This window comes from Myotis myotis, unplaced genomic scaffold (genome assembly GCF_014108235.1).
Source record: "Myotis myotis isolate mMyoMyo1 unplaced genomic scaffold, mMyoMyo1.p scaffold_m19_p_1, whole genome shotgun sequence".
In the NCBI taxonomy this organism is placed as follows: domain Eukaryota; kingdom Metazoa; phylum Chordata; class Mammalia; order Chiroptera; family Vespertilionidae; genus Myotis; species Myotis myotis.
The window spans coordinates 47,794,865-47,808,210 of NW_023416313.1; the positions used below are offsets into that span (position 1 = coordinate 47,794,865).

At 39.5% G+C, this 13,346-nt stretch overlaps 1 protein-coding gene across 4 annotated transcripts in view; it reads left to right on the forward strand.

Moving 5' to 3' along the window:
* Window positions 1–13,346, forward strand: part of MTHFD2L (methylenetetrahydrofolate dehydrogenase (NADP+ dependent) 2 like) — a 108,689-nt gene that overhangs the window by 76,895 nt on the left and 18,448 nt on the right. For 2 of the 4 annotated variants that reach the window (XM_036336263.1, XM_036336273.1), the window contains one exon: window positions 10,335–10,460. The exons of 1 other annotated variant lie outside the window; for it this stretch is intronic. In XM_036336263.1, coding sequence (XP_036192156.1) covers window positions 10,335–10,460 — 126 coding nt within the window. Of the gene's footprint in view, window positions 1–89; window positions 497–10,334; window positions 10,461–13,346 lie in introns of those variants that run through there. One more of the 4 variants, XM_036336290.1, reaches the window with a different exon arrangement.

Here is a 13,346-nt window from a genome sequence, read left to right on the forward strand (position 1 = left end):
AACCATATAAATTCAATTTGAGTCTTATACTCTATATACAGTATAGCATGGTGGTTGGTAATATAGATTCTTGCTTATTGCCCCCACAGGCGACCTCCACCCATGCCTCAAATGCACCATTGCCCATTTGAAGGGAGCAAGGTTTAGTTGATGGGAGGAAGAAAAAAGCAGCACACATCTTGCCCTCACATGTCCACTGGACTTTACAGAGAAAAGATTCCAGGTAGAAGCTGATGGAAATATTCAAGAGTGATCTCATAACTTTCTGAGAACAAAGGAACCTAGTACTATTCTGGCACCTGATGGATTAGAAGCTTTGGAAGCATCCAGAAATTGTCCTTGGTGTGGATATTATTCTCATGAGAAACATCATAAACCAAACAGGTATCAGATGGGAACTGAAAAGCCAGGGAAAGAGAGAAAAGGGGATATGCCCTGTGGTCATTGCCACTCACTCACTGGTTTATAAGCACTTCCAGAAGATGTTTAGAAATAGCAGGAAGACCCTTGGGGGAAGACACTTACTACTACTGTAGGTTGTGTTTAGCTAGGTTGCATATAGCTGTTATCTAACTGCTTCCAGAGCAATAATGCTGAAGGAAAAACTTCTAATCTAGAAAGAAACGTGTGCATTAATACAAATTCCATTGCAATTACTCTTGTAATTTATGTAGTCGGACAGCTTCCAGCTGGAGGAACCAGCCACCTGAATAAGCATTTTCATGGTGTTACTTTTACATCCAAACAGGAGTTCTGGTTTTGTTCCCAGTCTCACCTCTGACTCATCATTGTGAAACTAAGAAATCACTTAGCCTCTCAGCACCTCAAAATCTCTCTTCTGTGAATGAGGATAATGGGTCAACCTTCTCTTGCTTCACTGAATTGTTGTGAAGTTTAATTAGATAATGTTTCCATAGCTCTTTGAACTATACTAATTAAATTTATGTGTAAATATGGAACTTCCTTTTATCAGGATGCCTTGACTGGGCTATTTCATAAAGACTTTAAGATGACTATGATAGGAGGATTCATTGGGAAAGGATTAATGTTTTTATAATTCATGTGAACTTAATTCAGACATTGTCAAATAGGCATATGAATATTGGGTTCTAAATGGTAAGAATAAAGATATAGCCTGACACTTACTCAAGGGGTAATGGTTATACCTTCCTATCAGTAAATTTAGGTCTTAGGGTGTAGAATCATGTTTGGTGTGTACTTTAGGTATTGGTATTGTTTTTTAAAACATTATATTTATTTAGTTTATTTTGCTAAGATACCACTGGTGATTAATTTCTTATTTCTCATATAGGAATTATAAAGTAACAGATTTGCAATCACTGAACAAAAAAGTCATAACTTTTGAAATAGTGTAATTCTGTGTAGATCATCCATTGATTAGGCTTCTTATCAACCAAAGTAATTTTCACCCACAGCAGATAAATCTTAACTGAATCAGAAATCTATTTTACTAAATTTCCTGTTAAGAATAGTTCACCCTGAAATAGTTATTTTTGAAAATATGCATTCATAATGGGCTTTTTCTACTGCCAGAAATAAAATCATAAATGGATTGTCTTGAAGAAAAAAACACCATAATTCCATAAAATTATGTTGGACTTTAGTGTATAATTATATTTATAAGCTAGAATTTGTTAATGTTGATATTATAAGTGTGTAACAACTAAATTTTATATATTATTGGATATCCCTAATTCCTCTGCAAAATTTATTTTTCTAACCTTTGCAAAATGTTCAATGTGGCTTTTGGCTTAGAACAAAGACTAAATCTTAAAACCTAAGAGGTTTTCTCTACTCCAGGGGTAATTTAACTTTCTGAGGTAATTGCGCTTGGAGGTTTGGGGCCAGCCAGGAGGGAAAAGGAACGAGTCAGAAGGAAATGGAGAAACATAGCTGGGGGGGAAGAGGAATAATAAGATAAAGACTATTAGATCTGTGCTAAGATTTGAAAGGAGCTAGATGAGAGAACATTTTTAGTTTATCTCTCTCTCTCTCTCTTTTGCCTTGGCCAAGACATCTTTTAAAGGAATAATTTTGGAATCTGAATACCTTCGGATATGCCCTCAAAATCATTTAATAATGCAGACCATTGAATGTTGGGAATTTTATTCCTTTACTAGTGGCCCAGTGCACGAAATTCATGCATGGGGGAGGGGGTTGTTCCTCAGCCCAGCCTGCACCCTCTCCAATCTAGGACCCCTCAAAGGCTGTCCTACTTCCAGTTTAGAGGGATCGGGCCTAAACCGGCAGACAGACATCCCTCTCGCAATCCAGGACTGCTGGCTCTTAACCGCTCACCTGCCTGCCTGCCTGCTTGATTGCCCCTAACCACTCTGCCTGCTGGCCTGCTTGCCCCCAACTGGCCCCCCCTGCTGGTCTGCTTACCCCCAACAGCCCCGCCCCCCACCAGCCTGATCACCCACAACTTGGCCTCTAACGCCCTCCCCTCTTGGCCTCTAACCGCCTCTACCTCAGTCCCGCCACCATGGCTTTGTCCAGAAGAACATCTGGAAGGTCTCCTGGAAGGTCTCCCAGTCTAATTAGCATATTACCCTTTTATTAGTATAGATAGAGGCCTGGTGCACGGGTGGGGGCCAGCTGGTTTGACCTGAAGGGTGTCCCGGATCAGGGTGGGGGTTCCCTTGGGATGTGGGGCAGCCTAGGCGAGGGGCCCATGGTGGTTAGCAGGCCAGCCACTCCCCGATGGGATGAGGGTCCCCACTGTGGGGGTATGACCAGCCTGGGTGAGGGGCTAAGGGCTGTTTTCAATCTAGCCACACCCCCTTCAGGATGGGGGTCCCTGCTGGGGAGTCTGGCCAACCTGGGTTAGGGGCTGATGGCTGTTTGCAGGCTGGCCAAGCCCCCCAGCGGGGACCCTCACCCCATGAGGGTGTGGCCAGCCTTGGTGAGGAGCGGAGGGCTATTTTCAGGCTGGCCACACTCCCTTCAGGGTGCTTGGCCAGCCTGGGTGAGGGACTGATGGCTGTTTGCAGGCTAGCCACAACCCCGGGCAACCCAGGCTCCCAGACCCTCCTTGAGTGGAGGCCAGAGTGGCTGAAAGCAGGTATCTGGGATTTATCTTCTATAATTGATACTTCTATAATTGACACTTTGTAGCCTTGAGCGGAGCCTAGGTCTGGCCAGGGTAGGCGGGAAGCTTGGCTTCCTCTATCTCCGGGGGCAACCCAAGCCTCCTGTTTGCTCCAGCTCCATGACCGCCGGCATCTTGGTTGGGTTTATTTGCATACTCGCTCCTGATTGGCTGGTGGGCATGGCTTGTGAGCATAGTGGTGGTACAGTCAATTTGAATATTTCTCTTTTATTAGAGAAGATGTTCTAAAGGACCTCTCAAATGAACACTTTTGTGTACATTAAAAGTTCATCAGAATGGCTACTATAGTTCTAAATTATCCTTGGTAAAATGATGCCATTTAGAAGGTAAGTATAAGAATTTGGGATATGGTCTAAAAATACATGTAAGATGCAGTAATCTACCTCAGAGGGGCACAGTCTTAAGTTTAGACTGAGGTAAGGGGAGTCTAGGACTGGTCAATTGAAAGTGCTGCTTGTGTTCCTTGTGCCTCAGCCCTCCCCCGCCACCACACACATACAACCACCTAATTTCTAGCCCATCTCCAGCTGCCAACCGACTCTACTGATTTGCAGTTCCCAGCAGATAGAAAGGACTGGAGAGATTTCACAGAAAATAAAAGCAAGACAAGACTGAAGAAAGTTCTCATGAAATCTTGCTAAGGGACCTGAGGCAAAATTTTTCTATAGGATTTTCCAAAGTTGAAAAGACACTGAATTCTTTGGTCCTTGGGGTCATTTTGAAGAGTAGATTCATTCAGTTTACCTCCAGCCCCTTTCTGTGAAAATGTCCCTTATAGATATGGAATAAAAAATTAGAGCAACAAAACCACATTGTGTTGTAAGTAATAACACCCATCTCTATCAAGGATAAACATTTTTTAACTGTGTAATTAAAGGATTCCTAAAAGGGACTTCTTATTCAGAGAAACAAAATAAATTCAGCATTTGGGGAGCTGTAATGAAAATAGGTCAGTTCAGATTCAATGCAAGACTCATCTTCCCAATCAGAGAGACCAACAGCTCCCTGTCCCAGCAAGAGGGTCAAGGGGCCACAGAGGGCATCTATGCTTTCCAAGTTGAGGTCTTGGATCATGGACAAGAGAAGTTCTTAATTAGATCTTTGTGGATGCCCAATATTGTTGAATACTGGCTCTTCCCAAATATCACCCAAACAATCCATTGGTAAGACAGATCTAGTTTATGGTTACTGAAGTATGAAGGAGCACCTTAGGAGCCACGGTGTGCTGAGCTACCTCCGATCAGCTCAGAAGCTGCATCCTGAGCATTTCTTTCCAATTCCCTGTTCAGTGATGTCACCTTGATAACTTGAAGTTAGCCAATATAGGAATATTTCTACCAAATAAATCATTAAAGTCCACAAATCAGGGATATATTTTTATCTTCAGGGTTCCAGATTGCTTTAGTAGCATCTTAAGTTATAGAAGCAAAGTTGGGATATTTAGGAAATGTTGAAGTTTGCATTAAGGCAAGTCTTTTAATGCAGAGGCTTGATTAAGATTGGGTAAGGATCATAATATACTGTAAAAGTTTAGGATTGGTAGACAAAGAGACGGTTTTGAAGCAAGGCTTTCTAACAATCTTGGAGCATAGTCATTTGATGCTATCTACTGAAAAGTCAGACAGTTTGATGTTAATTAAAATGAATTTTTCTCTAAGTTCCTGATATAAAATTACTTGCAACTTCTATCTTCTGAGTGAGTTTCCTGGAATACTAGTAATAAAGTCATGTTGGTGAAGACAGTGGAATAGTAAAGTCAAGTTAATGTACACAGTAAGCTAATGGGTGTGGATGGTTTCGGTTCTCACATATAATACTTGAGCTTCAAATTATATAAGAATTAAGGAGAGGCTTCAATGGAATTATCATACATAAAAAAACATAAAGCTCATAGGAAATATTCTCTTGAAATAATTTTCAACTTTATAAAAAGAAAGAAAAATCTGACTCCACATCCTAATGATATGTATGTCTTTTCTTTACCAAACATTTAAATAGGTTTTAATGCCCTTTCACTATTATCAAGTGATAAAGATTTAAATATATTGCACTTATATACTTTGGGAACTAACTACACCAATCATTTGCTTCTACAAGACAATAATGTAAGTGGATGACTTAGGATATTTAACATAAAAATCTCTATTTTTATGTCTGTCATCCTTTCAATCATTAAGTGAATTTTTAATATCTTTCTTTTCTTAGTTGGGCCTTTTATTTGGTCAGAAGTCTACAAGCATTCAGAAATGAATTAATTGTGAGAAGAAACTTTTTTTTTCCAGTATGACTAGACAAAAGAGAATGTTTAAATCATAGAGTTGGAAGGAATCACTTACCTTCCCAATTCTATCCCATTTTTACCCTATTGTAAATATTTGTAATGAAGGATAAACACAATATAAAGTTTCTCTTTGTAGCATATTTTATTATTCTTAAGACATGCTGATCTCTGTGTTGATCTAAAATCTATTACCTTCCTTTGTTCCCTCCTTTCTTAATTCTTCCATCTGAAAACATACGGAATAAATATATTTTCTGTTCAGTTTAACATATTGAAGACACTGCCACAATTATTGAGTTTTGAACTTGGTTGCATTTTTTTCTTGAGATAGTCAGCCTGAGTTTATTGAACTGTTCCTCTATTTCAGACGTAGTTAATGTGTGGACTAGGACTGGCCCATGATTATCTCTCACTCTTTGAGAACTATATGTTATAGGTCCTCAAGGAGCTGTGCCAGAATATAAATCAACATCCTCTTGCCTTCATTGAAAAAGTCTTGCTATGGAAAAATAAAGCTAGCTGAATTAAATAGTGCTAAACAGTGTGGTTAATGATATAGTTGCTTTACGTTGTGGCACAAGCTTTTTTATATTGTTGCAGATAAGCAGTTGAGCTAACTCATTTGACAGCATTTGTTCTTATAACATAAGTTCCAGATCCTTTCTAATTATTCTTCTCTAGATTACAGCCAATGCTTCCAGAGAGAGAGTATGCTAAAAATATAATGGAAAACATTACTTCCTTGTATCTGGACACTATTTTTCTTAGCATCATAGCCTAATAGTTTTTAATGAGTTTTAATCAAGTACAACACCTCAGAATTATATATTTATTTATTTTCAAATTCATGCTACTTATAGTTCACTAGAGGCCCAGTGCACAAAAATTTGTGCACTCAGGTGGGGGGGGGGGGGGGGCCCTCAGCCCAGCCTGTGCCCTCTTACAGCCTGGGACGCCCTCGGGGGATGACCACCTGCTGGCTTAGGCCTGCTCCCTGGGGGATTGGGCCTAAGCTGGCAATCAGACATCCCTCTGGCAGCCTGGCAGCCCTTGGGGGATGTCCACTTGCCAGTGGGGAGCAGACCTAAGTTGCAGTCAAACATCCTTAGTGCTGCTGAGGAGGCAGGAGAGGCTCCCACCATCACCGCTGTACTGGCAGCTGTCAGCCTGGCTTGTGGCTGAGCAGAGCTCCCCCATGTGGGAGCACACTGATCACCAGAGGGCATCTCCTGCATTGAATGTCTGCCCCCTGGTGGTCAGTGTGTGTCATAGTGACCAGTCATTCCCAGTCTTTCTGTTGTGAGGGTCAGTTTGCATATTACCCTTCTACTATATAGGATAGAGGCCTGGTGCATGGGAGGGAGCTGGCTGGTTTGCCCTTAAGGGTGTCCTAGATCAGGGTGGGAGTCCCGCTTGGGTGCCTGGCCAGCCTGGGTGAGGGGCTGATGGCTGTTTGCAGCTGGTCACACCCCTTTAAGGGTGGGGGTCCCCACTGGGGTGCCTGGCCAGCCTGGATGAGGGGCTGATGGCTGTTTTCAGGCTTGTCAGCAACTGAAGCTCCCAGCCTCTCCTTTTTTTCTTTTTTTTTTTTAATTCTGGGATTTATTTACCTTCTGTAATTAAAACGTTGTTGCCATCCTGCTTGCTCCAGCTCTGAGGCCACGGCCTGCTGAAACCAGGTATCTGGGGTTTGTTTAGCTTCTATAATTGAAACTTTGTTGCTCTCGGAGCTGTTGCTTTCGGAGCTCAGAGCCAGGCCGTGGCAGGTGGGGAACCTTGGCTTCCTCCATCACTGGAGCAAGCAAGCCTACTGCTTGCTTCAGCTGTGTGGCTGCCAGCCACCATCTTGGTTGGCAGTTAATTTGCTAATCACCCTGATTAGCCAATGGGAAGCGTAGCGAAGGTACGGTCAATCACCTTTTTGTCTTTTATTAGATAGGATTATTTCAAAGTGGCTACCTACAAATTATTCTATCCAATTTTGTATTTGTAAATGTAGGGTATGCAGTTATTGTCCTGTAAAACAAAAAAACAAAAAAAACCCCACCAACTCAGTCACTTTAAACAATAACATTTAAAAGGAAATTCTCATGAGGCTCTGTTTCAGCAGGTCAGTTGTGGTGACTTTGGCTTGTTCCTCTGATCTTGACTGGGCTCTCAAGCATTGGCTGGGGGCTGACTGGTCTAGGACGGTCTCTGCTGAAACAACTCAGCTCTCCTCCACAGGATTTGTATCCTCCAGTAGACCAGCTGGAGCCTGTTCTCATGGCAGTGACAGGGTCCCAAGAGTGGTAGGAAGCACACAAGACCTATGTAGGGATCAGCCTCAGCTCTGCATAGAGTAGATCAGAGAAGGGTAGACAATGGACCTGGAGGTGGACAAGGAGAGAATAACTATCACCATGCCAATGTGTTCTTCAAAGTTCTTTATAAAAAATTTGAAAATGTCACTGACAAATATTTTCCATGGAATACCTAATGGACCTTACGGATGCATTGATCAACAGTTTAGAATATTTTATTTAAACAGCTATGACTGTACCAATAAGAGTTTTCATCCAATCCATGTTTTTCCATGCTGTTAATAAGGGTTCAAATTTGACGCTTCAATTAAGAAATCATCTGTAGTTTCCTGAACATAGGAATGATCATCACTGCATTATTTATAACAACAAAATACTGGAACAAATGCAGGGCTGAATAATTTAATATGGTAATCCACATTATAAGTTATTCCATGTGGTTTTTAAATTTTAAATAATTGATGAAATGAGAAAATGCTCACAATTTAATTTTAATGACAAAGTGTTAAGATACATAGTGAAGCACAATATATACAAAATTACAGACATCATATTTTATACCCAATATAGAAATATTTTGAAATCATAGAAAGAAATGCAATAAAAATATACTTATTATCTTTGGATGGCAAGATTATATTGATTTTTATTTTTATCTTAACATTTTTAGATATTTTCCAGATTTTCTACAATAAACATACATAACATCATATCAGAAAAAAATAAACATACATTTAATATTTTTGTATTTTGTAATTTTCCTGGGAATTAAAATAAAGCTCACATTTCCCTCTACTTTGAAAATTGTGCATTTGTCCATTGCCAATCTGATATTTTCTGAAAATTGTTATGAACAGTTATAATTGGAAAGGAGAGTATAGTAGCTAGAATTTAATAAGCATTTCAAAAGCATAGTAGCAGATTTTAATAAGTATTTCAAAAGCATAATAGTTAGATTTTAATAAGTATTTCATCAACATTTTCATCTTAAAAATATTTCCTGCAGTCACACGAATGCATGTTTTCTTTTTCTATTGAATGCCAAAAAGAAACAGGACTTTATTATTATCTTGGAGCAATATTAAATTTCTATTCTAGAACCAGTAAAAAGGAAGAGGTCTGTGGGACAGAATGGGAAAGCAGGAGGAAAATATCTCCATTGATGCTTCATTGGTTATATCATTATGTGACTGAGGGACCTATGAGATAACTATATTTATTTTGACACCGATTATTTCTTTATAGCCTTTAAATTCTTATTAACACTGAAAGTCATATGTCATGAGGTTACATTTAAGCCATTTGGAATACTTAAATGAATGCATTCAGATGCTAGAATAAAGCCTCTGAAAACACAACAGGTAACTCTTTTTCTGCAAAGGATGTAGAATGTGAAGGTGAGTAAATCACCGACCAGACACAATGTCTACCAGAGGCATTGTGGTAAAGTTGGCCACATATTCTCTGATTCTCCTCCCACTGAGAAGTGGAGTCTCTACCCCTCCTCGTAAATGTAAGTGGATTCTGTAGGGTAGAATATAGCAGAAGTGACACTGCGCCAGTTTCCAGGTTTCAGCCTTAAGTGACTGGCAGCTTCTAATTCCTGATTCTTGGAAAACTCATTCCAGGAAGCCACCTGCCAGGCTGTGAGAAGCCTAAGCCACCTGGAGTATTCATACCTGTAGGCCCCAGCTGACAGCCCCAGCTGAGCTCAGCCAACTGTGAGCATCAATGCAGACATGTGAGTGAGCCTTTTTGGAAATCGGCCAGTCACATCTTCAGGTGACCCCAGCCTCAGCCACTATGACTCCAATTATATGAAAGACCCCCAGGAAGATTCATGCAGCTGAGCTCAGACAACCCCCAGAACTAAGAAACATAATAAATTGCTGTTTTAAGACACTAAGTTTTAATGGTTTGTTGATTACTAACCAAAAAACTAGAACATTAGCCATTTGCTGGTATAGTACTTGAAATAAAATGTGAAAATACAGAAAATAGATGGTGACATAAGATCTCTGTAAAACTATCTTTCAGGCTGGAATGGAGACATATACTCTGTAATTAATCAGAGAAACCAAGAACAAATAAAAGGAAAGCTCAAGATAGCATTTCACATTTGGAGTATGTTTATGGCACTTTACAGTTTACCATAACCTTGAGGAATATGAATTATTATCATCATTTTTTATACTTTTCCTCCCTCCCTCCCTTTCTTCCCTTTGTCTACCTCCCATTTCCAAGTTGTTTTCACTCCACTAAACCTCAGAAGGAGCCTCATTCATCTTCATATTCTCCCCATGCCATTTATAGTACATGAAATACTAAAGAATGCTGCTCAAACAGGTACCCATTTGGAGAAGTCTGGTAGGCAATCTTAAAGGTGGAAGGATAAACCCTAGCAGGGTGTTATCCACAGAAGCCCACATTTTTTCTGCTTGATCAGAAATGATCAATACAGTGAGGAACAGTTTTTGTTGTTGTTTTAGAAACAGTTTTTATTATGTATTCTTTTAAAGCCGTGACAACAAAAATATTAGATGTGTAAACCTTTTTTATACTCATCACCAATTTTAAGACTTTTCTAGAGTGTTTTACAACTCTGTTTTGCTTCTAGGTATTCCAAAGTTGATCACATCTGATATGATTAAAGAAGGTGCTGCTGTAATTGATGTGGGTATCAACTATGTCCACGACCCAGTAACAGAAAAGATAAAATTAGTTGGAGATGTGGACTTTGAAGGTAATAAATTATATCATTCTTGATAAGTAAAGGTAAAGGAAGATTGTATTCTTCATGTTTTGATAGTAGAAAGAGAAAGTTTCTATTTGATGGCGGCAATACTATTAATCAGTGTGACTCTTTCCTCTGAGGGCAGCATGGTGAATTAGAGCGAAGTGCAGTTGGAGCTTATCAAACCGCACACTGTTGCTCTCCTAGGCTGTCATAGGCTCCCTGCATGGATGGAGCTCCCAGTCCAGTAAGCTGGCTCTCCAAGGGAACATGTGTGTCTGTCTGTGTATGTGTGTGTTATGTGTACCTGTTGATCTCTTGAGGAAATGACCTCATTTCTTTATTTCACTTTTCATGCTCAGTCACTAATGTCAGATAGCAATAATTTATTTGAATGTCTCAACTTGAAAGAATGAGAATATATTTCAAGTCTTGACCCTATTTCCTATTTTTCTTACACTGTCATTCTGCTTCTTGATAACATTACAGTTACCCTGTGTTGATTGTAAAAATCACCACACACTTATGATGCACCAGATGGCATAGACAGCACATGATAACCAGCTTGAGGCAAGAAAAGCTGGGATGTTTTCAGTTCATAACCTTGACTGTGCTTGTGGGATAAACTTACCCAGCAGTTCACCACATCCTATAAGACCCTTCTCTTATATGATAATGTGTTGGTCTCACATCATTTCCATGCATTCTTATGATTAGCTAAGAATATTTTTTTTGCTCATGAGGATATTCTGAAAATATTTTAAAATGAGCATTGGGGGTGAGTGCATATGCTTAGTGCACTTCAGCTGGCAAACTACTCCACTTGGTAGAACCTATTAAATTCAATTGCAGTTGCGTATCAAAGTATATAACGAGATAAAAAAAAGAAATTACAATGAGAAACAAGCCATGAAATGGACAAGAAAGAGCATTTGTCTGGGACTCTGAAGAGGTGCTTTTAGACCTGGTATTCTAACCCACTAACTTTGCAACCTCTCTGGGCATCGGTGTTATTATCAGTTAAATGATAGAATGGCTCCTTCTAGTCCTAATGCTTGGTATATATTGTACATTCAACTGAGTGCTACCAAATGATTGTGTAAAACCCCATACACGTTTGTAAGGTCAGATTTTTCTGATCCTAATATAAAATACACCCATCTGATTGAAAAATCTCACTCTTGCTACATTGCTGGTTCATGGAGCTAGAGGCCTAAAGAAGACCTATACTTAGTAAAGAAGACCTTGCCATGTAGGCCATGACTCAGCCACCCAGAGGAGCAGGCAAGTGGTAGGTTTTGACATGTCGTTCTTCATGTTGTTCTTCAGGACTTAACCTGAGGTGAGGGCTGATCCCTTGGCTGAGAAGGAGGAACTTTTAACTTGGGTTGTGACACAAAACTTGTAAGGTAGCATTTGGCTGCTAATTGCCACAGGGAAAGTGTGGCTGCCTTGTGAGTATTGGTGAAAGTTTCACTAGAACTATAGCCAAGATCAACAAAACGGATGTAGATAAAATCAAGTGCTGAAGGAAATTGTCCTTGCTGAAATCTTTGGCTTACTAATAAAGGAAACAGGACAACTGACGTCAAGTAGATTACTTTGATGGGAATAATTTTTTAAAGAAAATTTCATCAATGACCTATTAGAGGAATATTAAAAGTATATAAATAATTGCAAATTTAATGATTTATAAAACCAGGAATCATTTTATCTATTTTATTTCTAAGAAAATTCAGATGCCTATTTGTAATCATCATTATTAGATGTGTTGGCCTCAATTTTGAATCACTCTCTCAAAAGAGTGATATTTTATAAAGCTTGTATTAACTATAGTTCTTGACAAAAGGGAACATAAAAATACCCTTTTTTCTTTTTTACTGTAATGTCAGGTTTGTGTTTTGGTGTATTATTTTCTCTAGAGCACATCTTTCTTCATCTACATAGGTTTCCTGTTCTCAGTTTTCCTCTGCTTCATTCTCTTCTTCCTTCTTTTATTTTTCTCCTCCTTCTGAGCCCAGAATAGAATAGAATAACCGTTTTTAGGGTAATGGCATTGTATAGTGTTCAGGATTAAAGGTGACATTGAGTGAAACAATTTTCCATCTCTCCACTACTGCTCCAACAATTCCCTACCACCTCAGTCAGAGATTTGCCAATATTCTTGAAGAGGTGACAGGAAAATCTAGAAGAAAATTATATTGAGGGAAAATAAAATATGAGAGGCTTTTCTACAAATGACCTGAGAAGATGGGGGCACCATCTTCTCAGGTCATTTGTATTGTTCTTCATTTAGTAATAACAGGAGCTGGTGTTCGAGATTCTTTCAATGTGCTAGGTACTGTTCTCATCCTCTTACATTAATTATTATTTTTTTATGAACCCCATAAGGTAGGTGTTATCACTATCCCCAGTTTATAGAGGCACACAGACCCTGAGCATCTTGCCTGAGATGGCATAGTCATGTAGCACCATTTGTTCACAGCCAGACTCTTGCAATTTCTACCCTCTATTGCAGGAGAGGGGAAACTTTTTTCTGTCAAGGGCCATTGGGATATTTATAACATCATTCGAAGGCTATACAAAATTATCAGCTTAAAAATTAGCCTGCTATACTGGTATTTGGTCAAACATTAAATTAACTCACCCCTAATGCCTTGGCAGGGCCAGGCCAAATGATTTCACGGCCCTTATATGGCCCACGGGCCGGACATTCCCCACCCCTGCTACATCTCCACTATTTTGTACTTTACATGGTTAATGCATAAAGTCACTTTTTAATTTAACCCTAGGATATGTATATATCAAGTTTCAAATGTGCTTGGACAGTGCTTTGGTGTATAGCAGTCCTCAGTTTGCTTGGTTCTTGTGTGCAGAGATTTCAGTTACCATGAT